The sequence below is a fragment of the Balaenoptera musculus genome, chromosome 1, assembly GCF_009873245.2.
Source record: "Balaenoptera musculus isolate JJ_BM4_2016_0621 chromosome 1, mBalMus1.pri.v3, whole genome shotgun sequence".
Taxonomy (NCBI): domain Eukaryota; kingdom Metazoa; phylum Chordata; class Mammalia; order Artiodactyla; family Balaenopteridae; genus Balaenoptera; species Balaenoptera musculus.
In genome coordinates this window covers 31,830,764-31,857,397 of record NC_045785.1, presented here as the reverse complement: position 1 = coordinate 31,857,397, position 26,634 = coordinate 31,830,764, and the positions used below count along the sequence as shown (strand labels likewise).

The 26,634-nt window shown below is 41.8% G+C and overlaps 1 protein-coding gene across 24 annotated transcripts in view; it reads right to left on the bottom strand.

The window, feature by feature from the left end:
• MACF1 (microtubule actin crosslinking factor 1) overlaps positions 1–26,634 on the bottom strand; it is a 342,706-nt gene that overhangs the window by 105,965 nt on the left and 210,107 nt on the right. For 22 of the 24 annotated variants that reach the window (XM_036835427.1, XM_036835461.1, XM_036835471.1 and 19 more), the window contains 13 exons: positions 19,941–25,379; positions 19,235–19,384; positions 17,729–17,944; positions 17,489–17,641; positions 13,753–13,986; positions 11,344–11,493; positions 10,182–10,415; positions 8,890–9,093; positions 6,126–6,644; positions 5,149–5,325; positions 4,772–4,895; positions 3,753–3,961; positions 3,055–3,372 (listed from right to left, as the gene is read on the bottom strand). In XM_036835427.1, coding sequence (XP_036691322.1) covers positions 3,055–3,372; positions 3,753–3,961; positions 4,772–4,895; positions 5,149–5,325; positions 6,126–6,644; positions 8,890–9,093; positions 10,182–10,415; positions 11,344–11,493; positions 13,753–13,986; positions 17,489–17,641; positions 17,729–17,944; positions 19,235–19,384; positions 19,941–25,379 — 8,127 coding nt within the window. The remainder of the gene's footprint in view (positions 1–3,054; positions 3,373–3,752; positions 3,962–4,771; positions 4,896–5,148; positions 5,326–6,125; positions 6,645–8,889; positions 9,094–10,181; positions 10,416–11,343; positions 11,494–13,752; positions 13,987–17,488; positions 17,642–17,728; positions 17,945–19,234; positions 19,385–19,940; positions 25,380–26,634) is intronic. The other 2 variants (XM_036835590.1, XM_036835601.1) reach the window with 1 other exon arrangement.

Sequence of the window (26,634 nt, the reverse complement as noted above, 5' to 3'; positions counted from 1 at the left end):
TTCTCAGATCCTTTCTCTCTCTCTTCTCCTTCTGGGAACCCTATAATGCAAATGTTGTTGCGTTTAATGTTGTCCCAGAGGTCTCTTAGGCTGTCTTCATTTCTTTTCATTCTTTTTTCTTTATTCTGTTCCACAGTAGTGAATTCCACCATTCTGTCTTCCAGGTCACTTATCCGTTCTGCCTCAGTTATTCTGCTATTGATTCCTTCTACTGTATTTTTCATTTCAGTTATTGTATTGTTCATCTCTGTTTGTTTGTTAATTATTCTAGGTCTTTGTTAAACATTTCTTGCATCTTCTCGATCTTTGCCTTCATTCTTTTTCCGAGGTCCTGGATCATCTTCACTATCATTATTCTGAATTCTTTTTCTGGAAGGCTGCCTATCTCCACTTCATTTAGTTGTTTTTCTGGGGTTTTATCTTGTTCCTTCATCTAGTACATAGCCCTCTGCCTTTTCATCTTGTCTACCTTTCTGTGAATGTGGTTTTTGTTCCACAGGCTGCAGGACTGTAGTTCTTCTTGCTTCTGCTGTCTGCCCTCTGGTGGATGAAGCTATCTAAGAGGCTTGAGCAAGTTTCCTGATGGGAGGGACTGGTGGTGGGTGGAGCTGGGTGTTGCTCTGGTGGGCAGAGCTCAGTAAAACTTTAATCCACTTGTCTGCTGTTGGGTGGGGCTGGGTTCCCTCCCTGTTGGTTGCTTGGCCTGAGGTGACCCAACAATGGAGCCTACCCGGGCTCTTTGGTGGGGTAATGGCAGACTCTGGGAGGGTTCCTGCCAAGGAGTACTTCCCAGAACTTCTGCTGCTGGTGTACTTGTCCTCACGGTGAGACACAGCCACCCCCCACCTCTGCAGGAGACCCTCCAACACTAGCAGGTAGGTCTGGTTCAGTCTCCTATGGGGTTACTGCTCCTTCCCCTGGGTCCCGATGCGCACACTAGTTTGTGTGTGCCCTCCAAGAGTGGAGTCTCTGTTTCCCCCAGTCCTGTCTAAGTCCTATAATCAAATCCCACTAGCCTTCAAGGTCTGATTCTCCAGGAATTCCTCCCCCTGTTGCCAGACCCCCAGGTTGGGAAGCCTGACGTGGGGCTCAGAACCTTCACTCCACTGGGTGGACTTCTGTGGTATAAGTGTTCTCCAGTTTGCGAGTCACCACCCAGCAGTTATGGGATTTGCTTTTATTGTGATTGTGCCCCTCCTACCGTCTCATTGTGGCTTCTCCTTTGTCTTTGGATGTGGGGTATCTTTTTTGGTGAGTTCCAGTGTCTTCCTGTCGATGACTGTTCAGCAGTTAGTTGTGATTCCGGTGCTCTCACAAGAGGGAGTGAGAGCATGTCCTTCTACTCTGCCATCTTGAACCAATTTCCAACCTCCGATACTTTTTAATTCCCAAAATAGTTTCTTCAAGATAGATATTATTATTACATGAGCATTTAGCCACCTGCTGATCCTTTAGAAAGCAGTCTTGGAAAATCTGAGCTTTCTTAATGTTTCACATATTTAAAAATAAAACTGTACAAAGAAAAATAAAATCCTGGAGTTGAATACAAATAGAAACAAAGAAAGCTAATTATATAAGAAATTACAGGGAAAAAAATTTTCAGGTAACTTTGAACATAGTATACAGTAGGTCAGAGTCTCAGGACAAAAAGAAATCTAAAGAAATCTTGACTTTTACTTAGTAGGTTTGTTATTGGTAGAAATAACAGTGTAATTACAAAGTGATCTTATTTTATTATAGGATATAGCAAATAATATATTAAGTTGTTGGAAATGAGGGTTCTCCCTGTAGGAAGAGGAAGATACAAATAGGGAATGGAGGAAGAATCCTATGGTGTTGAGCTGGAGCTGGATTATCAGTATGAATACATGATATAAAAAACTTTCAAGATTTCCTAATCTTATCCACTTAAAGGACCTAGAAGCATTGACACCCTAATGGCTCATCTAGTATCTGGATTTTGATATCTAATTACAATTCCCCAGTAAAAATAGGGCTCCTTGGAGAAACAGGTGATTTCAGGTATGGGACAGGGAAACTACAAGGTGACCGTGACACATCTTATTGTACCAGAAAGTAAGAGAGTATTCATATACTGGTAGGGACATGTCAAAAAGATACCAGGAGACAGCTTAAAGGGGCACCCATTGACCAAATTTGAAAACGTCTGAGCATAAAAAAGAACAATGATGATAATGAAAATGGAAGCCCATAGTGATACTCTTTTATATATTTATAAAGAGAGAAAAAACAGCAATTGGTGGATCCAGGTGAAAAGTATGCTGATGTTTATTGTGCTGTTCCTTTGACTTTTCTGTAAGTTTAAAAATTTTCAAAACAAAAAGCAAAAAGTTAGGAGAGCAAACCAAACAAAACAGTGAGATCACAGTACAATATGGAAAACGTTAGATAGTTGGATAAACCCGAGGCAGCGATGTGGGAATACAGCAATGTTGAGGTGCTACAGGTGGGAATGTGGGCAGGTGCAGCCATTCTGGAGCTCAAGTTAGCTACTATTTGGTCAAATTAAGTACAGGCAGGCACTACGACCCAGCAATTCTGCTCCTGGATATACATCTATATCTACGGGAGGTAATAACTCTTCACCAAAGATTTTCAGCTCTGCACCTACTAGATACATGGTAGGATTACATTTCTCCACCCCCTTGAAAGTCAGCTATGGTCATGTGAAACTTGCTTTGACTAATAAAATGTAAATGGATATGATATGTCCTCTTTCCCTTGCAGTAGTAATCATGAAAACATATGTCAGGATGAAGTTTCCATCAACTTGAAAGACTGAGTGACCTTGATGAGCTAACTGTTCCTGCTGATCTGGGTTGAACATGCAATATGAGTGAAAAATAAATCTAGGCTGTGTTCTTAACAAATGAACAAACAATATCTAGCTTACAGGATGGCTGTGAGAATTCTTTAAGACAATGCAGGTAAAGTTTCCAGTACACTGACGGACATATTACGTGTCCAGTAAATATATTTTTTCCTTGCCTTTCTTTCCCCTTTATTCTGCCCATCTGGCAGGTATGTCCTCACCTGGATCTGCTGGAAGAAATGTGCAATATCTTGATCTGGCTGATTCCCAGAGGCCAGCAACCGACTTTTGTTTTCCATGAATCGCTGCAGCTTATCAGAGAGATGCTCAAACATCTCTGCCTGGGGCAGAAGCTTCTTTAGGGAGCTCTCCTTTTCTTGCTGCTGTAGCCGGAGCTGTTCGAAGCGCTGGCTCACCTCGGCCAGTTTGCCCTGCAGCACTGCGGCCGAGGTGCTGTCTGCTGTCTCCGTGAATCGGGTCACCATCTCACGCGTGGCCTCCAAGCTGCTCTTCTGCCGAGCAATGTCCTGCTTCAATTTCTGTCACCAAGAACACGTCTGTCAGCTCCTGGCTCACTTATTCCAGGATATCTGAGCCACAAACTAATAAGCTTCTAGTAACTACATGCTCACCTCCTCAAGGAGGGTTGGAGGATTGCAACTGAACCTTCAGAATACCATCAATACCCTTAGTTCTCCACCCCATGCCACCAGTGACTTTGCCATCACCACTTTTCCTCAAGCTTACCAATGGTTTGGAAATTGGGGAGACAAACCTTTACATGGATTAGTCAATATTTCTAAGTCTTATTAGATGATTCATGGAAATGAATTCTTTTCCTGATACTTTTTCAAAATGATGTCATTATGGAACATGGCAAATATACCCTCTATGCTAACTCTTGGGGCACAGGTCTCACCATGTTAGTGGCCAGGGCTTCTTGGATGACTCCTGATGACAGCGGTGCCACCTTCTCCTCTTCCAGGTTATTTTCAACTTCACTGATGGACTGCAACAAGCTGTCCAGGCTTTCTTGGACACTCTGAGACTGGGCAATGGCTTTCTGCAGCACAGCAGAGCGCTCTGCCAAGCTACTGGAGAGGCTTTGGAAATGGCTGAGTATGGAATCTGGAAATTCAAGGCCATGAGAAGAGAGAGTGGGGACAATTTTTGCGTTGCACTTGAAAAAGAAAACGTATTTAAATTGTACATGTTAGTTATAATAACAACAGAAATCAAGACAAACAGAAAGAATAAGCCTAAACACATCACTATTTGAACCAAATTCAAGAAGCATTATATATTTAGCACCTACTAAGTGCCAGAAATTGTGCTCGAATCTGATGACTAAAGATTATTATGATAAAGTCCCTGCCTTCTACAAACCTTAAAACTCAAAAAGAGAGCATAGGTAGTGGAAGGCACATCAACTAACCATAATAATAAAATCATAAGTGCTATATTGGTACTAGGAGTACTGTACTAGAGAAACCCGAAGGAAGAATGACTATTTCTTATCTTTTACTTCTTCTTGGGGGTCGGGGCGGGGGTGGTGTCAGGACTTTACAAAGGAAGTAACTTCCCGGTTACATCTGGAAGCATGAGCAAGATTTCACCATGTATGGTAAGGACTCAATAAATGTTAGCAGCTAAGCAATAGGAAAAACTTCAGGGGTATAGTAATGAGGAAGTGACTTGGGAAAGGAAAGAAGTCGGGTGTGGCTAGAAGGCGAGTGCCTGGGGAAAAGAGGTTGAAGTCAGACCATGAAGGCCTCGTATGGTGTAAGAATAAAGTTCATTAGACGGTGAGCTATTCGTGCTTATATCCACAGCCCCTAGCTAGCACCACAGATACTTGTACAACACAATGTGATATGTTACAGAACAGAGGCACATACTAGGAATTAGGGGAACGCTCTGGCTATTGCTGCTTCATACCTGTAGTTTCTTGAACACACTTGTGGTCTGGGGCTGGCTCCCCTTCAATTTCCATGAGGTCATGAGCTACTTTTCGGAGCTTTTCTACAGGTACTTGATGCTCAGCCAATTCCTCCTGCAACTGCTGCTTGTCCATGAAAAAGGACACAAGAAAACCATCACAGTGCATAGTCAAAGCTGGTTCTAGGGGTCGAGAGCTACTGAGCAGCTTTACAGAATAATTCTGTTTATCCATAGCCACAGACATCAGAATAAAGTATTTAGGAATCATATGTTGTCCAAGGCATCCCAACCACTGCCTTTAACCTATGCAAGCATCTGCTTTGCTTTGAAGCTACTCTAAGCCATGCAGTACAACAGCTTGTGTATTGGCTCACCTTTGTGGTCACAAGCTGCTGTTGCAGGACCCCAGGGTCAGAGGCGACAGTTTCTGAGAGGAGCTTCTCCACATTGGCCTCACAAGCTTTCATCCAGGCCTGCAGGCTTTCGGCACTGCTCTGGAACTGCTGATACTGGCCCAGCAGCAAGTTCAGGTGAGCGCCCAGTCGTGTACACTGTGCCATAAGAAAAAAAAAAAAAAAAGGAAGGGAAAGCAGACTTAAGTGGGTCAGGCCAAAGGCAGCAGCTTCCCAGGCACAGTCCAAAGAGGTCTGGCTATGTTACAGGGAACTGACTGTAACTACAGTTAAGGTTAGTGTGGGCCCCCACAGATAGATGGTAGCAACCATTTTCTGTAAGTGGGGTGTGACTGTTTGATCCATACTATCCACCCCCACTTTATTATATACCTGGGAAGATTTAGTTGTATGACAAGCCACCAAAGAAATATACATCAGGTTGCAGGCAAAGGTGGGGACTGAGAGGTACAAAACGTGTTCCTTTTGGGGGGTGAAAGATGTTGGCAAAAAGCACAAGACAGGTAAGAAGAACTGACTGGATTCTATATCTTGGGAGCTAAAGGGAGTTCTTTGATAGGGAGGAAGATAAGGATTTACCCTAGATGTTCTGTCCAGGAATAAAGACTGTGTATCTGGTTTAAGTCTCCCTGTGCTCTGTCTCTTGGGAGGCCATGGCTGCTGGTCAGGACACAGGGAGGTGAGCACCTCCACCTTCACCACTGCAGTGAGACATACCCCTGGATATTGCTCAGATCAGGCATGAGCCCCTGGGCCTCTATATTTTGCAATTTTTCAGAACTCATAAACACTCATAACTCATTCTACCCATGGTCAATCTACAAATCAGCTTGTTCACTGTGTCTGAGGTTCTTACTGTAAGCCCCAGAAACCACCCACAGTTGTGTGAGGGCTGCCATGACTGTTTCACCAGGGGCTGCCAGGAACCTCTCCTCTACCTTTGAATGGAGAGCACTGTATCTTTCTGCTGCATCCTTCAGCTTGTCCTTCACTAAGGTTCCAGCTGCTGATGGTTCTTTGCCTTCCTCAAGGCCATTTTCTGTGTCCAAGACTTTCTGTCCTGAGATAGTCACAAATCTCAAGTCTCCTTTGTGGGAAATTACATCCTCTGAGAAGCTCCCCTGTCGCTTTAGTAGGGCGGGAAGGGCCTCGGGGCTGCTGTCTCGCTTGTGCATATTCTCCAGCTCTTTCTCAGACCGTTCCAGCCAGTTTTCAAACTCTCGATGATCCTGCAGAAACTTCTGCAGCTCATCCCGTAGTGTCTGCACCCGCTTCAGTTCTGCCTCTGACTGGGCCAGGGAAGTCACATACTGCCCCTTTAGTTCTCCGAGCTTTTCTTGCAGCATCTGCTGCTCCTCGGGTGTGAGATTGTGGCCATGCTGGTCCAGGAACGTCTGAGCAGACTGGGTGGCCAGGATGAAATTTTGCTGCTGAGACAGCAATTCTTGGTGACGAGCCTGGCAAAAATCCCCCCAAACAAAGGACAATCAGTAGGGACACCACAATAACGTGTTTATGTCTACAGCTAGAAGTAGGGAGAGATCTCAATATGTCACTTTTCCAGCTGCTCAGAAATCATCAATATCTCTCACTCTCTATGCATTATGCCATCTGCTAATCCCAGATGAACTGACTCATCTAGGATCTGACAGTTTTCATGTATTATCTCATAATACTCGTGCCACCATCTGCAGTGTAGGCCGACCACGTAATTCCCATATCAAGGATGGGATAAGTGAATACCAAAAAGGTGTTGTATGGCTTGACTAAGGTCATGCAGATAGTTAAGGGACAAATTGTGACTTGAACCTGACTCTCTTCACTAAACTACCCCGGATCTAAGAGAAGGTACAAATGGCCAACTAAAACTACCCACACTGATGGAAGGAGACAGTAAGCTGGATAAGTCATACATATGACAGCATAAAACCTGCAAATGCTAAGCTGTGAAATATGTCATTCACGTATCCTTGAAGACTGTCCCTACTAGAAAAAATGTTGGAAAATTAATTCTTTAAATAAACAATTTGTATATTAGTGAGAATAAACTGTATTTCTGGATAGTATAGGTAATATGTACGTTTTATTTGTATGTGTTATGTCTATGTACAGACATGTAGACCTTTTTTCTGTTTCAGTGGAACATAAGTTCTTTTAGGACAGTTGTGGTTGCTTGGTTTTGTTCCTAAAATGTTCTTCCTGAGTCTAACAGAAGTCACCGGGAGCTCAGTAAGTGTTCTTAACTATCTATACTGTTTATGCAACTCCCTAGAGAAGGACAACAGCAACCTGATAGCTTCAGCTTCCGACGTCATCTCAGCGAAGCTGGGGTGACAAATATATCCTGCTCAAAGAGACAGTAAGGGGCAGTGCTACAGCTTGTCTGTATACTGCCCAGATGTCCCCACTCTCATCCACCCACTGGTAAGACGGTGTCCTTCCTAGGTGGAGCTGCCAGCAAGCAGTATCAGGAAGCCCCTGTGACAGCAGGACCATTTCTGCTCTGTGCCAAGACTGCCATGGCTTTAGGGTACACACTACAATGGATCTTCCAAGCACAGAAGTAGCATGCAAGAGGCAGAAATCCTATGAATACAAAATAAGGCAATGGCCCACACAGGCTGTTCAACAGAAGCATTTCAGCTAAACCAATTTTGTATGCTATAAAGGTATCACTAACATATGTGATCCGTGTGTTTTCTAAGTTCCCTAAATATGTAATAGTCTTTCAATCATGTAATACAATATGCCTGCATATGTCAGTTAATGTCTTGGAGATGGTGCATCTGGCTGGTTCACTGGTTTATCTCCAATACCTGTCATGCATCAGGCCCTCAGTATTTGCTGAATGAACAGATGAGTAGAGATGAGTAAGAAATAGTTTCCTGAGGGCAGCAGGGAACTATTAAAAGGGTTAAGCAGGGACACAGCATCTTAAAAAGATCACTTAGTAGTGTGGGAATGGATTGGAGGGTAAAAGCCAAGAGGCAAGGAGACCAGTTGAAGTTACTATAACACAAGTGAGAGCTGGTAGTAGTCTGAACTGCAATAATATCTCGATGGAGATAAAAACATGTGGATGACTTTAAAAGAGCTATAAGAAGCGTGGGATTTGATGACTGATTCAATATGGGAGAGTGAGGGAAGGAAAGGAATCTAGGATGATGTTTAGTCCAGGCAAGTAAGTGGGAATATAGGAAGGAATATATGTTCAATGGGGGAGGGGTATTTTAGAAAATAGGAGGTCTATTTCTCAGGTTGAGGTGCTTGTGGTTCCAAGTTGCAAATAGGCAGATGGATTTATACACTGGTTTGAAGCTCAGGGCAGGCATCTGGGCTGGAGACAAATATATACATGGAAACCACTAGTACAAATGGGAAGTGAAGTGTCATGGGTGGATGAGATTACCCAAGGAAAATATATTCTGAAGACGAGAAGAGGCCTAGGCTACAACCTGGAAGCGTATCAGTATTTCAAAAGCTGGACAGAGGAAAGGGAGGAGGATTATCAGGGCAGATAGTGCTATGGAAACAAGGGAGAAACTATTTCAAGGAGAGTGGTCAAGACTGTCAAGGCTGCTGAGAAATCAAAGAAGATATGAACTGAGAAGTGCTCACTGGATTTAGGGCAGAAGGTTATGGTGACTTGCCCAGGGCAGCAGAGATTCACCCAGCATTGTAAGAACAAGCTAACATGCTCACCTTCAACTTCTCACATTGCTTGCGCAGCGTCTCTGGGGCTTGGTTCACCCCCATGTGACCATCAGTGGTATCCAAGGCTCCTTTCTCCAGGTTATCTCCTGAGAGCTGCTCCATCTGTCCACCCAATGATCCCACTGAAGTCAGCCAATCCAAGAGAGCATCGATCTTACTCCTGTTCTCTTCCAGTTCTTTTGCTGCTTTACTCTGAAAGCCACAGGGGGAGTCTAGTGAGAAGGCCTTAGATACTCAGCTATCAGCCAAAGGTTAAGTAAAAGGGAAGACATTTAGGCTTTAAAAAAAAAAAGAAGAGGCTCTAAGGCTGGGTATAAGCAGTCTTTGTACCCACAAAGAAAAATAAGCATCTTCTAAATCTGTTGAAGAATAATTATTTAAAACAATCCCTAAATTTGATCTACATCTCACTGCTTTTAATAAAGGAGCAGGAGGGCGGCAAATCCCAGGATTTGAAAGGGCTTTGTTAAGAGATGATTTAGTCCTGGCACCTCCAAGCATTATGGAATCCTTTCTAGGAATGCAGAAGTTATACACTGCCTTGGTAGGATAAAAAATATCACAGTCACACTCAATTACCTGTCTGTTTTTCCTGAAGGAAAATGCAGACTACTCCCAGCATTTTCTCTGCCAAGTAGAGCACTGAATTCTGAAACTTGTCTCTCAAATTCTATTTTCTGACTCTTCAAGTACTTTAATAAAACAGGTTATGCCAAGTGATATATTCATGTATTTCAGAATTCATCTTCAGGTAACTTACTTCTCTTTCCACATTCTCTACCTCCCTCATTAGTGTACAAGTTCACAGCCAGAAAAAGAACTTTGATTCAATAAGCCAGTGCTGAGTGGGATGCAGAAGACCATGAGACTTTACCTTCTTTTAGGTTTATCCCAGTGCCATGACTTCCCACTGAAACTATAGTGGCAGCTTGAGGATAGCTTGTGGCCCATTAAGACTGCCCAGGTATTTTCATTAGTACCCTTGGATCACCAGTCCAGATTCATGTTAGAAATATGCCATTTGCTTTTTCCCCAAGGATGATGATGATGATGATGGTGATGATTTGGAATATGAACTTACTACCAACTACTCCTAACTTAAAGTCCTTCAGGATGTTTCTTATAAAAATAAATATTGACTCACAGATCTGCTCCTGAATTAACCCTTTTTTGTGATTCTATGTTCTCTGTAAAGCAGTTTCCCTTCATTACCTTTTATTTGTGTAGGTACCAAAATTTTCTTTTTTGAAAAACACCAAGCATCATAGCAGTCTGGTTACCTTTTCAGTCTCCTGCTGTAAGGCTGAGGTCACCACTTCCTCCAGCTCCTTCTGGGCCAGCTTCATCCTTTCCTGGAGAGCCTCATACTGTTCCTTAGCCTGATGAAGTTTTTCCCGGAGAGCTGTCAACTCATGGGGACTCAGCTTAGTTTGGTTCTCTTCCAGGAACCCTTCAGCGTCTTTGACAACACTGGCAAATGAGGTGGCATGATTCTGAATGTCATCCTGTAAATCCTTAACACATGAAAACAGGATGGCAGAGGCTTCAACTTTAGAACTTCTAAGACCTCTCAACAGCATGAAGATGAATGACTAGGATGACATTATCTGCAATTGACATATGTCCCTGAGTATAATTTGCTTAAGGTTTATGCCTAAACCAATGGAGATAATAAAATTTTAAATGCTTTTTAATTAAGAAACTTTTTTAATATTTAATTTTCTAAGTAAAATTTAAATTTAAATTTCTAAGAAGATATTTAGTGAAGACAAAAAAGGAGACTGCCCACAAACATGATTTTTATTCTGCAATGAGTTATCCTCAAAGAGATCATTCTTCTATAAAGAAGAGTTGACAACAGGATTCTAGCGGAGTTGAGGCCTGGTTGGTCCTTTATAACTCTCTTGGTTATCGCTCCTTAATCCTAATGTAGCCTATAAGGCCCAGAGTGATCTGGGTCCTACCCTCCAGACTCATCATTCACTAATCTTCCTTTTTTTCTTCGCAGTCCAATTGAACTAGCTTTCTTTCAGCTCTTGAATACATTGTGCTCGACCCCATTCCCACCTCCAGACTGATGTACAGGCCTCTGCCTGGCAATTTTCTTCTTCCTCCCACACTTTCATGCATCAACCCCTACGTACCCTCTGTTTCTCAGTTTAAGTGACACTTCTTTAAGGTAATCTTGATATCCAAGTCAAGATTGGGTCTCTCTGTTATATGTTCTCATGTAACTTTTCCTTTATAGATATAATACTGAATAAATCATATGTTCATTTTTGTGATTATTTGTGCAATGTCTGTCTCTTCCACTACACTGTAAGCTTCATGAGAGCAGGGACGTTTACCATTATGTTATTGGCACTAAGCACTGTGCCTGGCACATAGCAAGCCTTTATAAATACTTGAAGGAATGAAAAAAATGAGTTAGCTCTTACTGACCTTCAAGTCACTTTGGTTCTTCTGCAAAGCAGGGAGATCCTGCTGGGTGGCTCTATCTTGATGGCCAGCCAATGCTCTTTCTGCCTGTCCTACCCAGTTGCAAAGATCCTCCAGTTTCTGGTGACAGGTATTTTGTTGTTTCTGCAGGGTCTAATTAAAATGCAAAGGGGCCAAGAGACAATTAATGATTCTCATTTTATAAATACAAGATAACTCTCTGAAATGTAAAATAGGAAGGTTATATCTCAAGGATGGAAAAGTTGGTGGGAGACTAGAGGAGGAAAAGGCACAGAAATCATATTCAGAAAGCTCCCCTCAATTGGATTGTCTGTTAATCTTGGGCTATGGTCGGGATTATAATCAGCGGTGATTTGGGGTGAGAACGCTCCCAGGTTTTGGTCTGGAAGCTCCTTTGCCAGACTGCTGTTATTATCCTTGGAAATGGAGAACAGAGAGCCCAGATGCTTAAAATCCACAGATGATATTGGTGGTAATAATAAATTAGCGGTTCTGATCAATTCTACTGGAACTGGATGATACACTATATGTTAAGTCATAATATGGAAAATTAGAAGGACTAGACTAGGAGTAAAAATCAAGAAACTGGATAATTTATAAGCTAATTGAGTTTCTTAGTAATTGAGCTGATTTTATATAAATCAAATGTCTCACAAATGCAGACATCCATTAAATGGAATGATTACATGCCAGGCATGAAGGGCTTGGTTATTCTGAGGAGAAGGGAACTGCCCCAGAATAGCAACGGGCTCAGTCCTTCAGGTGTCTATACCATTACCCAAGAGAAAAGCCAGCCCAAGGGGAGGAGGGAGTACACTTCTGTGCCTGATCCTTTCTCCAGACCTCTCAGTCGCATGACACTGAAGCACCTGATTGAGCAATTGAGCATGATGTGTTCTCCTGACCATCCTTCTAGAACCGTTTTCCACCAGTTTCTACCTTCTGATGGTGTTTTAGTCACCTGCACTTACAAACAGGTGCCCAAATTGGCCCTCTCTCCCCCTCTTTAGGACAAATAGAAGGGCTCTGGAAGAGAACTCCTAAGAGTTCTTCAGCTGTAAAACAGGATCTTCATGGGTTAGGATGGGTGCAGACTGAATCTGAAAAAAGCAAAGCAAACAAGTTAACACACAGACATACACATGCATTCAGGGCAAATATAGAGAGAAGCAGAGCATTTCTGACAATAACAAGGTTAATAAACATTGTGGAATTAATTACACGCTTAGAGAGAATGTTCACATGCAACTGTATCACCTTCTGCAGCTCAGGAGCCTATCCTGGATGTGGGCTGTGTCTTAAGGTGGCCCAGACCAGTGCTATTTCGTTAATTATCCATAAGCTACACCAGGCTATATAAATTCCCAAGTGAGGACACTGCAAATTTCCAGATATGGAAGGTAACCTAACATATTTCATTAGTATTTTACTTCAAATTCAATACAGCTGAAACAACTAAGCAGTAATAAGGGACATAGAGACTTGACTTTAAGCCTTTAATATCCTTTAAGCCTGACTCAAAAGCTCAATTCTACTTTGCACAGTATTTAATAAAAGAGACCCTGAGACAGTTTTGCTGGTGACAAGGACAATTCTAGTATCATCTTGCTGAATTCCAACTTATTATTCAAACAGCAGAAATGGCATAAGCATCATTCTTGGTATTATAAGGTTATGATGTTACCATTAATGCAATTATGTTGAGTCCTGCAAGAAGAGGCTTGTGATAGAAGGTGGTGAGATGATTAGTTGCTTCCCCCCACCCCCCAAAATGTATCAAGAGTGCCTCTACACACAGTTTTCCAATAACTGAATAAGCACTGGGCACAACAGTGTAAAGAACGGTGCTAGAAAATAATAATTTCAAATGTGCTAAAACATTAATATGATTCTGATAAAAATCTTTTTGTCAGCTGTTTGAAGGTGGTCAAGGAATCTTACTGTTAATCATTTGAAAAGCCCCAGAATAAAACTGATTTCAGGACCATTCTTCTCAAGAGCTCAGAGTACCTAAATGTTCCTAACAGTCCTCAAGAGAATGCTGAGGGAGAGAGTAGGAGAAATAAGGGCTAGGGATAAAAATTTTCATTTGAAAGTCAGAGACAATGAGACACAGTGACAGTAGAGTCTCACTAAAAAGAAAACACTTGCACATGCATACACATGTAAACACACATATTCTCTCTCACACACACACACACATAAAACCAAAAACACGGCAAGAAAAACAGCCAGAACAGCTGCCTCCTGGACCAGAATCAAACTGGCCTGAACCAATCAAAACTGGTAAACGCAGGCTCCTGAAATCATGACAAACGGAGTCTGGCCAGAAAACCCAAAGATAGAGGACATCCAGAGACCAACTGAGCCCAGCTTCTGGTTCAGCCTGACCTTAAGCCGGGCTGCCTGCTCCATCTGTTGAAGACGGCCCTGCAAGGCATCCACCTGGGCTGCGGTCCGTTCCACATGGTCCTGGAAGGACCTCTGCAGTTCATTCAGAAGCCTTAGCATCTGTCGGTTCTGCTGAGGAGGCAAGTCCTGGGCGTGCTCAGAGATAAAGAACTGAATATCAAAGGCAAGTGCATCCAGCTGAGATTTCCTTTCAGCCATGGGCTGTTTCAAATCCTAAGGTAAGTGGGGAAAGGAAGAAAAAGAAAAAAGAAAAGAAACTTCTTATTCTCTATAGAAGCAGAAGCTGTTGGTTCTAATCAAAGAATCAACATGATCAAACAGAGGTTAATTTCTTGCATTTTTATAATTGACACTGATAATTTCTAGGGCCAAACCGAAGTCTCTCTCACTTCTGGCCTCTCCAAACCCCTCGCATATTACAGTTAGGTTTCCTTTACTAGCCCTTGATTTCTAAATGCACTAAGCTTTCAATTATTTATAATACCAGAATTACAGTACAGCTAATCCCAGGTGTCTGTGAAAAAATGTATTTTTTTAAGTTTTGGAAAGTATAACATGATTGGTCTGAGATATATCTGTCTAATTGTATTTCCTTAGATTCAAATACCTATTTGTATTTGTCTAGCCCTGAGTACCTGGTAGGCCAGAAGTGAGAAAATATTCAATTTATTTTTGGTTCACTGAAATTTGACTTTTAGAGTAAATAATGTTGCTTACATATTTTAAAACTGTAAAGGATTACAGTCAGACTTTCTTATATAATAGTTATATTGCTTCTTTAAAGCAGTAGAAAACTGCCTAAACACTAGAATTTATCTGTTTTCAGACAATTAAAAAGCATGCAATTTTCCCACAAACATTTAGTGATCATCAACTATGTTATACTGGATGCAATAAGGAACATAAAAACAAGTAAGATATCTACCCGTCTATCACTTTGAAATTGAGCGTAGTCAGCAATCTTGAAAAGCAGGCTGGGAGAAGGGCTTCTTGGATATTTATCACAAGACTATACTTCCTTCAAGTGTGAACACATGGATTTGGGAAACTGTCACTAGGAAAATGAGGCTTAGGCTGTGGCTCTCTTTCTATAACAGAATTTGTGTAAGTTATAACTAGGCAAGGATCCCAATGCATGAGATGCTCTGTTTTCATATCTCGTACTGTATCTTAGAAATTTTTCTCACCCTTGCTTCTTTTAGTACTCTGCCCGTGAACAGATAAAGTATGCTACTCACTCCTCCAATGGTATATTTGGATAAAAGGCTATGAAAGAAGGCAGGCCAACTCTTGCAAGATAAAGAGGGACGAGGTTGCATACAAGGAAGCCTGACCACAGACAACATTTAGGTCTGTGTCTCCTAAGACTGGGGAAAATGAAGAGGATGGAATAGGATGGAACATCTCTAGTTCTGCTCTGACTTTAGAAAGAGTTTTAGGAGAGGAATATCTATAGCAGAGCGTGGATAAACCAATGTGAGTATTATCTGATATTACCTTAAGTATAACCAAAAGAAACAACAATGTTGAAGGTGGGGATGGGGGGAGAATCCTCGGCTCATATGTATCTCAGAATCTTTAACTTTCTCTCACTGACTTATAAAAAGAATCAAGTAACTTGGAGCTTAACAAGAAGAAAACCATCTCTCGAGATCAGAGGTCGGCAATCTACAGTCCCCGAGCCAAATCTGCCTGACACCTGTTTTTGTAAATAAAGTTTTATTGTAACATGTCCACAACCATTTGTTTATGTACTGTCTATGGCTGCTTTCATGTTTCAACAGCAGAGCTGAATGGCTGCCACAGAAACAGGTCACCTGCAAGGCCTAAAATATTTACTATCTAACCCTTTATAGAAAAAGTTTGCAAACCCATGCTCTAGATCACTGATCAAAGCTGGTGTGTGACAGGAAAACACAGGCAGAACACTCTATGACATAAATCACAGCAAGATCCTTTTTGACCCACCTCCTAGAGAAATGGAAATAAAAACAAAAATAAACAAATGGGACCTAATGAAACTTAAAAGCTTTTGCACAGCAAAGGAAACCATAAACAAGATGAAAAGACAACCCTCAGAATGGGAGAAAATATTTGCAAACGAAGCAACTGACAAAGGATTAATCTCCAAAATATACAGCTCATGCAGCTCAATATCAAAAAAACAAACAACCCAATCCAAAAATGGGCAGAAGACCTAACTAAATAGACGTTTCTCCATGGAAGATATACAGATTGCCAACAAACACGTGAAAGAATGCTCAACATTACTAATCATTAGAAAAACGCAAATCAAAACTACAGTGAGGTATCACCTCACACTAGTCAGAATGGCCATCATAAAAAATTCTACAAACAATAAATGCTGGCGAGGGTATGGAGAAAAGGGAACCCTCTTGCACTGTTGGTGGGAATGTAAATTGATACAGCCACTACGGAGAACAGTATGGAGGTTCCTTAAAAAACTAAAAATAGAACTACCATATGACCCAGCAATCCCACTACTGGGCATACACCCTGAGAAAACCGTAATTCAAAAATAGTCATGTACCACAATGTTCACTGCAGCTCTATTTACAACAGCCAAGACACGGAAGCAACCTAAGTGTCCATTGACAGATGAATGGATAAAGAAGATATGGCACATATATACAATGGAATATTACTCAGCCATAAAAAGAAACAAAATTGAACTATTTGTAGTGAGGTGGATGGACCTAGAGTCTGTCATACAGAGTGAAGTAAGTCAGAAAGAGAAAAACAAATACCGTATGCTAACACATATATATGGAATCTTAAAAAAACAAAAAAATGGTTCTGAAGAACCTAGGGACAGGACAGGAATAAAGACGCAGACGTAGAGAATGGATTTGAGGACACGGGGAGGGGGAAGGGTAAGCTGAGATGAAGTGAGAGAGTGACATTGACATATATACACTACCAAATGTAAAACAGATAGCTAGTGGGAAGCAGCTGCATAGTACAGGGAGATCAGCTCGGTGCTTTGTGACCACCTAGAGGGGTCGGATAGGGAGGGTGGGAGGGAGACGCAAGAGGGAGGGGATATGGGGATATATGTATACGTGTAGCTGACCTCACTTTGTTATACAGCAGAAACTAACACAACAATGTAAAGCAATTATACTCCAATAAAGATGTTAAAAAATAATAATAATAATAATTTAAAAAATACTGGTGTGTGTGCACCAAGGGGGGAAAGCAGGGGGTGGGGGTGGGATGAATTGGGAGATTGGGATTGACATATATACACTAATAAGTATAAAATAGATAACTAATAAGAACCTGCTGTATAAAAAAAATTAAATAAAATTCAAAAAATAAAAAGCAAAAAGAAAGAAAGTCTAGAATCATTAAAAAAAAAACAACTGGTGTGTGCGCATAGGATTAGATCTTGGGCAAAATAGAAAAAAGGGATACTAGATGCTCAGTTATAAAGAGAAGATTAAGTTGGATAATCATAGGCCATTCCACAGATTCTCAGTACAGCTGAAAGGAAAAATAATCATAATCACTGAAGAAGCTCCAGAGGTATGATAACCTAAAAAACTAAACGTAGCTGACTTTATTTCTCAAATGGAAAGTCAGACTTTCTAAGAAAGGCAAGTACAGATACCAGTTTGCCTAGCAGAGAAATAAAATTGATACAACTCAAAAGAACAAATAAAACATGCTTGAGAACTGGTGGACTGCTTACCTCATACTGCTGGAGATAGTGATTCAGGCTGTCGACGGTATCTGTTTCATTGACATGCTCCTTGCTGTTCAGAATAAGATGGGTATTGCCAACCCAGGCTCTCAGATCTTGAAGTCTGCCTTCTAGCTGTTCATATTGATTTAAAACTCTAGTCTAAGAAATAAATGGCAAATTAGATGATGAAACTCTCCAAGCCTACCCAGAGTTTGTGAGCCTTTGTGAATAAAAACAAGAAGCTACCTTTTTTACTTCTGCAGCATTCTGGAGGTGGAGTAGTCTGGAACCCCAGGTGTCACTCACAGAGCTGAGGGACTTTTGAAGATTCTTGGCATCTTTTTCTAGAGCCTTCAACAGTTGAGCCGGGACTTCCTGAGGCTGGCTGATGATAATCTGATTCACACATTCCAATTCCTGACTCACCACCGTGGACAGATCCTTTAGCTCCCTGTCTACTACCTGAGGGCATAAAGTGGAGTTACCTCCAAAATCAAGACTAGAAATCTTGCTGTCTAGGAATAAGCTGTGAACATATTTTTCTGTCACCTCAGGCCTACACAGGCTTTAGGGTTTATAAAATGTTGTTATAGACATTCACTAGTTTATTTGGTTCTCACAATAATTCTTGAAGTAGGCAGAGTAGATATTATTATCCTGGATTAACAGGAGAGATTCCTCAGTGCTTAAAAATGTGAATTTGTTTTCCCCTGAGGTCGCCCAGCTGATAAGCAAGAGAGCCAAGACTTGGATTCAGGTTTTCTGACTCAGTGCAATGCTCCTTGCACTACAACGTGCTGCCTCTCCAAGAGTGTCATTATGCTTTACATAATGTTATGCAATATAAGTCAATCAAAGGACAAGTCTTCCACTCCAAAGTCCAAGGGAGCAGAACCAATGAACATAAAAATATCCCAAGCCAGCTTTCCCACTCAGCTACTCAATATTCTGCTCCTCAGTAGAGAAGCCAGAAACAAGCTGGGGAAGAGCTCGGTAGTTCTTCTGGGCATGATCCTCATTTCCCCTTCAGCCCCCCTGCCCAAGGCCATACTCTAGATACTGAGAGAACTGGTAAACCTCTACAATCTCTGTCCTCATCGTGACTCCAATCCTGTGACAACTCTCAGCCTCCAGTTCCAGTCAAAGAGTTATTCCTCCTCCCGCTCAAGGCTGTCTAAGTCTATGCCTTTCCATGTCCTCAGGGACCTCATTCCACCAGTCAGCACTTCCTCTCTCCTCTAACTTCAAATTCTCCTTTTCTATTGGTTCCTTCTCCTCAGCCTAAAAATTCACTCAAAACATTCCTCTTTTAGTCCATCTCCTCTAGCTAGTGTTCTACCTCTTTCCTTGCCTGCACTATCAAGCTTCTGGAAAGAATGACATACGTTAATTGTCCGTACCGTCCAACCTCCCGTTTATTCTCAGTGCAACCTAGTTTATATCCCATGACTACACTGTAACTGTTCTTATCAAGGTCCCCAGCGACTCTCAGGCACTAAACCCCCTTTTAGTCCTCACTGTACTCAGTCTCCCTACTGTATTTAACACTGCCGACTACTCCTCCCTTGACTCTCTTCGGCTTTGGCTTCTGTGAGACTGGTACTCCCTGGTGTTCTTCACAGATCTCTAGTTACACTTTTCCAATCTATTTTTTGTCCATTAAATGGTAGTGTTTTTGAACACGTTTTTCTTCCTGAATAGTCTTTATTTTCTCCACGCCGATGGGCCTGGAGGAAGTCTCTGGGAACCTACCTTGGCCTGACACAGCAGATCCTGTAGTTCTGCCAGGTTTAGCTCTAGAGGTTGAATTTGTTTGGTCTTCATTTCAATGTCTCGTAATAGAGACAGATAGGATACCAACTTCTCATCATGTTCTAGGCAGAGCTGCCGGTTAAATACATTCTGTGGAGCCAAAAAGAAAACTCACTCACATCTGACATACTCCTTTAAGTCTGCTTTTTAAGCAGGCAGGGTCTTAGAATAGAATAGAAATTTTTACTACACATTGGATGGAATGAAATAAAATATGTTATTTTGTCTAAATTGTCGCAAATCAATAGACAAAAAAGTGATTTTATTAAATTTCCTCAGGGAGCAGCAGCTCAAAATTATCAATCTATAAGCATCATTTTAGCAAAACTTCCAAAACCTATTCTGACTTCAGGTACCATAGCCTCAGTATTTTAAATTAGCTTCAACGTTAGTGTCTAACTTAAAACCCTTGCAAATTTCAGAAAGACATTCAGAGCCACTGCCTAATTTTCCAACAACTATGTTACAAACAGATGATGATTAAGTTGTATCTTAGAGAATCATCTAGTGCCCTGAAGTGTATTTATGTATACAATTATACATATGAAAGCTCAGTATCTTGTCAAGAGTCTTAGCATGAAATTAGCTATGACACACACACACACACACACACACACACACACAAACACACCACTGGGTAACTTACTTTGGTAGCTCTGAAGGGCTCCGGGTTCACACTCGTTCCCCCCGCTGCAGTCATGAAGGGGGTTTGTTCACTGCCAGGCTCTGACCTCTCTCTGAGCTTCTCCTGTGGTGTCTTCTCATCCATCTTCATTGTGGGGTATGATATTAGGGGTACCATCTCTTCTCCACTGGTCTCTGGAATAGGACTAATGGTGGCATCCTCTTGTCCTGTACTCTCTTTTCGAGATACATCTTTGGACAGTTTCTCTGGGAGAAGAGACACTGAAACTCTGGGAACTCCCTGAGTAACTATGCCTTCAAAAGACCCTGCTTCTGCACCTGTAACTATAGGGATTGACATTTTTAGAAATTTCTCCCCCGTTATTTCCTGAGGTGTTACTATTTTAGATTCAAGAATTCCGCAACGTTCACGATCACTTTTGCTGTCCTGAGGATGAAGGTCCTTTCTGTCTGAGAATTCCAAATAACTGACTTCTTTGGAGCCTACTCTAATTTCTTCCAATTTAACAGCGCTTGTTGAGTCAAAAGGTACTTCTTGGTATGATTTTTCTTTACTTTCACTAGATGAGAAAGTCAGATCTTTGGTTTCCCTAATCTTAAAAGTAACACAAGACTCTTGATGATAATTGGTCTCCTGTCTGGTGGTTCCTTGGAAAGACTTGTCTGTTGTGAAAATCGGGGATGTGTCTGCAACTTGGGCTTCTCCAACTGGTTCCTGGTAGTACAATCCTTCAGGTCGTGGGGTCAAAGAAGAGAGTATTTCACTCTGGGTCCCAACAGTAATTTCTCGAGATAAATTTTCTTCTGGTTTTAAAGTCAAGCAGAGGCTTAAATTTTTCACATCTCCTTCACTGACCTGATTAGAGTTGAAGAATGTTAAAGCATCTTGATTTCTTACAGAAATTCCTTTGGGTATCATTTGGGAAGAAGAATCTTCAGCTTCACCAACAACAGAAAATCCCAGCTCCCCATCAGTTTCTTTCCCTTTTTCACTTATAGTTATTTCCACAGGTTGACTCTCTATATTAGAGTCATGGTCATCTCTAATGGCAGTTTCCTGATTCAGCTTTTCTTCTGAAAGAACTGCTGGTTTGCGTGTTTTGACACTTTCTTCTACAATCATCTCCCTCTTTCCTCTCTTACCTTTCTCCCTGGTTTTCACTGGTTTCTGCATAACCTGCTGACTAGGCAATTTGTCCGGAGTTTCACAATTTGATTCTTGTACTTCTGAAATAATTTCTCCTTGGTTTCCCCTTATTTCTTTAGAATCTAGACCTGATATAAACTGTTTCATTTGAGAAATAATTTCTGTCTGTGCCACTATTTTTTCTTGCTCTTCATTTGTATTTTTTTCCATGGTATTATAAGCCACCTCTTTGGGGTTAAAATCACAAATTTCTGAGTGAGGGTGTGTCACTGAACCTTGGCCCAATGATTTACCTTTACCATCACTAGAAATTATGATACTGAAAGATCCTTTAGCACCTCGAGAAGATCTCCTATCCTGACCCTTGCATTCCAATTCCTTTAATGACATTTCCCTGCTCTTTTTTGCCTGCTCCCCATTAGAAACTCTCACTTTAACCTTTTTCCGTGCAGATTGGTTTTCAATTTGAAATAATTTCTCACTTTCTCCTTTACCACAACTCATTTCAGCAGTCTGACTACAAGCAATTAACATTTCCTTTCTTAGAAATTCTTTCTTTAGTTCACATCCTTCAATTCCACCTTGCTTTTCACTCTGAGCCTGGTGATCACTGGACTCGAAGGTATCTACTTGGATTATAGTTGCCAGTTCAGGGCTAATAAGTCTTTTCTCAATAGCTTCCTTTAAAGTCACTCTCTGATCATTAAATATGTCAATAATTCCTCCATCTAACACCTGACGGGATGCAATAATTCGGACCATGCTTTCATCCACTAATTTCTGTTCCAAAGCTGACGCCAATGTCAATCTTTTCCCCGTGGCAGTGTCTATGATTCCTCCAGCATTTGCCTGAGCTTCCAGAACCTTCAGTGTAGCTGCAAAATCTACTTTTCCAAGCTTAATTGCTTGAGACAATGTAAGTACTTTGTCACTTGCTCCATCTTTAATGTCTGAGAAGGGAATTACTTCTAGATACCTCTGTCCAGATTCAATATCAATCTTACACTTTTTTACTAATTCTGCATAGGGAACAATTCTGTAATTCTCAGGATCTATAATCCCATTCATCATTCCTGAAGACAATATTTCTTTATTAGTTAAGAGTCCTTCTTTTTCAGCTTCTGCCAAGGTCAATCTCTGGCCAGAAATGAGATCTACAAAGCTTCCAGTCAAGGCCTGAATTTCTTGGATTTCTCTTTTCAAGTCCAGGGTAACAAGATCTAATTTTATGGCTTCAGACAGGGAAATAGTTTCCTTTGTTTCAGGATGAGAGAACTGATGGAGGCTTAAGTTCTCCACTTTTTTGAGTTGCTCGGCTAAATCTTCATCAATGATGCCACGTTTAAAGGCACTATCAACAGAAAGTCTCATCCCAGATATATGGTGAATGATACCTCCATCTACCACCTGCTTTGTCAACAACCGCATGGCCTCATCCCTCTCCAAAAGCCCTCTGTCAATGGACTGCACAACTGTTAAAGGGGCTTTGCTGTCAGGGTCCATAATTCCAGTTGTTTCCAATTGTAAGCTAATTAATCTCTCCCTGACTGCTTTTTCAGCATCTCTGCCTTTAGAAGCTTTCTCCAGATTTATAAGCTCTGTCTGGTCAGCACTGTCCACCAAGCCCAGATTTGAGGCCAAAGTTACTGAAACCTTTTTGCCTCGTTTCAGGTCAACAATTCCACCAGTCACCACCTGCCCCTCTAAAATTCTGGTGGCTGTTTGTGTGTCAAGAAGTCCAATGGCAACTGCTTCCTTCACAGAGCAGAGTGTGTGGGTACGAGGGTCTAAGACACCACTTATAGCTTTGTCTGCCATGAGGACATTGTGTAACAATTTCTCATCCATTAGACCTTCATCAATGACTTCTTCAGTTTTCAAAGACTCGCAGGTCTGAGAGTCAAAGAAGCCCCGAAACATGTTCAGCTTTCCCAAAAGTTTCACAGCAGTGTGACTAGGCACAAGGCCTCGGGCTATTGCTTCATTTAGTAAGAGCTTTTGACCTGTCTGTTCATGAAAGATACCGCCCTCTAGTAATTGTGCAGATAATATATTTAAGGTAGCTTCTTCAAGCAACTCTGAAGGATGACTGCATGACAGGGAAGTTTCACTGCCATTAGCTTCCTTGTCTGTCTTTTCTAACAACATCATACCACCACCTGCCACGTTGTGTCCTTCTGTACTTTGTTTATGGTCATCCCTACCCAAACAAGTCTTATTTAATGCTTTCTTTCTGCCCAGAGAATGAACAGTCTTATCCTTTTCAGACTTTAGTTCCGATTCTAAAACTAGAGTTTTCTCTACCTGAAATTGTGACTTTTTGCTTTGGGGTTTTATGAGAGGTCTTCCAGTTTCACCTAGAGTATATTCAATTTCAAGTGTGTTTGCTTGTTCCTTCTGACACATAAAGGAAGTCTCTCTGAGAGTCTGCCATTCTTCCTTTGGTGGTTCAACAGGAAAAGGATCTTTGTCCTCCACCAAAGTCACATCTTCTGCTTCCTCAGGAGGTACCGTAAGGAGAAATCCTTTGTTGACATTTTCTCTGGTAGATACTTCTATTTGGTCTTCCTTTTCGGTATCTAACAATTGCCTTTTAAACTCTGACTTGACTTTACCTATGACCTTCAAAGTATCAACATTTGGATTTCCCACTTTTTGTTGCCCTACAAACAGGTCCCTTTTGGGGTTCTCTTCTGGTTCTACAATGGTCTTTTTGCCTTTTGCTTCAGTGCAATTTGCCTCATCAGGATCTTCTTTGCTCCGAGAAGAAAACTGGAACTCCCGTGGCCTCACAGTCAGCCCATCACAGAAAGTTTCTGTGATTTTCACGTTCACCGATTCTTGTAATTTCTCAGGAGCTTCTAGTCTCTGATGCCCGCTTCCAAACACTTCTGGAGGACCTGCTTGATCACCTCTTGCTGTTAGTGCCTCTATCAGCTCACTGTCCAACAGGAGCAGCCTCTGTCCATCCCGCACATTAATATAGCTGTGAGTCATCACATGAAACAGCAGCTTCTCGTTATGGCTTGCGATGCCCTCAGTTTGGCCCTTGCCGCACAGCACACCTGCCGCTCCAGGATTCGCGTTCAATTTGCTTCGCTCTGAAGAGTCTGCTAATTGCATGTGGGGCATCACATCGGGGATACAAATTGACTTCAAGTTATTGGCAAGATCTTTGTCTAACATACCATTTTCTATTGCTTTTTTCCAGGACCAAATCTCTGTGGTTGCTGGTAGAAATAGGGCTTTAATATGCTGTCGGCCACTAAGGATTTTATGAGCTAGGTCAGTAGACACAATACCTTGTTCCAGGGCATCTGTAATTGGGAGAATCTCTCCAGACTCGGGCCATAGCAACCCCATGAATGACCAAAGGGACTCCAGAATCACAAGTGCAATCTTAGCAGCTATTAGATCGTTGCTCACTGCTTCATCTACTGTCAGCCTACGCCCAGTGACAGTGTCTATGATGCCTCCTGTCTGAAGCTGCCTTATGAGAAGAGCACAGGCCATATCTTGGTCAATCAAATTATGTCTCACAGCCTCTCCCACTGTAAGTCTGTGTCCTGTTCTTGGATCTACTATGCCTCCAGCAAAAAGCTGAGCTTCCAGCACCCGGACAGTGACCTGCCTATCTATTAGCCCTTCCTGAACTGCACGGAAAATGCTAACCTTCCGGCCTGATTTCAAGCTCACCATTCCCCCTGCCAATTGCTTGACAGGCAGCAATTTCAACCCTGATTCCTGGTAGACAATACATCTCTGCATCAGATCCAGTAAACCGATTTTCTCAGCTGTGTTTGGGTCTATCAAGTTCTTGGATGATCTCAGGTGAGACTCTAACACTGAGTAAAGCCAGGCAGAAATGAGGCCTTGGTGAAAAGCCTCCTCTAGGCTAACACAGTTCTCATCAGGGGGGAGACTGAAACCTCCAGTTGCCAGGTGAGCTTCTAAGATTTTCAGTCCAACTTTCTCATTGATTATTTTCTTTTCAATTGCTTCCACCACTGAAAGAGGGCCTTTGTTCTCAGTAAGCCTGCTGATTAAGGACAGGGCATCCTCTAGCTCCTGGAGCTGCTGGTACATCTGGGGATTAATGAGGTTTCTGGCTAGGCCCTCCACCAAAGACAGCTTTTCACTGGTCTCAGGGGCAATGAGGCCAGACATGATAACCTGGGATTCCAGGAGCACAAGGCCTGTGTCTTGGTCAATGAGGCCCTTTTGCATGGCTCTGAAGATGGGAAATATCTCCACTGTGCCTAGGTCAATCACCCCAGCAACTGCTCTGCAGCCCTACAAGAGAAAATGAAAAAGAACACTGAATCAGAGAAGCACAAATGTTGGAAAGAGTCATTCAAAGAACTACAGTATATCAAATTCTGACCACAAGAAAAACCCAGCCTGGATGAGCCCCAGCCTGTAGGAAACATTCTGAAGCCTGGCAGTGTTAATGCTAAAAAAGAATTTTTCTAAACTACAGAATGTTTAACATGGCCAGAAGTTCACAGATTACTCAAGGGATGGTAGCATTAAGCATATCTGAGTGACAAGCTCTACAAAGTAGCAAGCAGTCAAAGTGAGGGGACAGCTACTTATAAGACTAAATCACCACAAAGGCTCCTACAGACACATACCAGCTCCCCCAAAGTGAGAATTCAACCCCACACAACAACTTCTCAGTGTTGCAATCCACGCAGAAGACTCTTGAAGTAGGACCTCCCTGCCGATGAGTTCAGCACGATGGGTCCACAGGATTCGAAGAGAGACTTAAGCAGCCCAGCAACAGCTGTGCGGCTCAGTAAATGGCCCTGTGTATACTACTCAGGCAGCTGTTTAGCAACTGGAGCGGTCATACTCTTGGTGGCCAGTGCTAGCGTGTCCCATGGCAGTGGCTCTGAGTTAAATTAGCTCTAGGAATTGGAAGTAGCAAGTCAAGGAGGGAGCAGACTAGGGACTCTTGACTCTGGAACCACTAATAACTTTTCTTCTAGTCCAGGCTAGAATGGGTAGTACAATCATCATGATGACAGCTACTACTTGTTGGGCACTTAATATATTTATTAAGCACTGACAACCTCACAACAATCCTATGAAAGCAATTATTTTAATTTTTAGTTTGCAGATAAGAAAATGAGGTACAGAGAGATAAGGTAACTTGTCCAAGGTCACAAAATGAATGAGTTCCAGAATCAAACCAAGATCTTACTCTAAATCTCAAGCTATTATACTGCCTCCCCAGTCAGATCCAGAAGAGCAGGAAGGATAAGCACAGTAGAGCTGCATCTTACACAGGAGTTAGGTACTAAGGACAGAGAATAAGGCAAGCCTTACACATTGCCAAAATTACCCTCACAAAAAAGCGTGAAAACAGCTTCTGAAGAATTCCTATTTTGAAGCCTTTCATCGCAATATGATGTTATTCAGAAATTAAGTCATTCCAGTGTTTTACCACTTAGAACACTTCATCACTTTTATTAATCTCCAACTTTCCACTTCTTCTTGTTAGTGTGCATTATCTTCGTCTTCTATACATGCTTTTATCTATCCC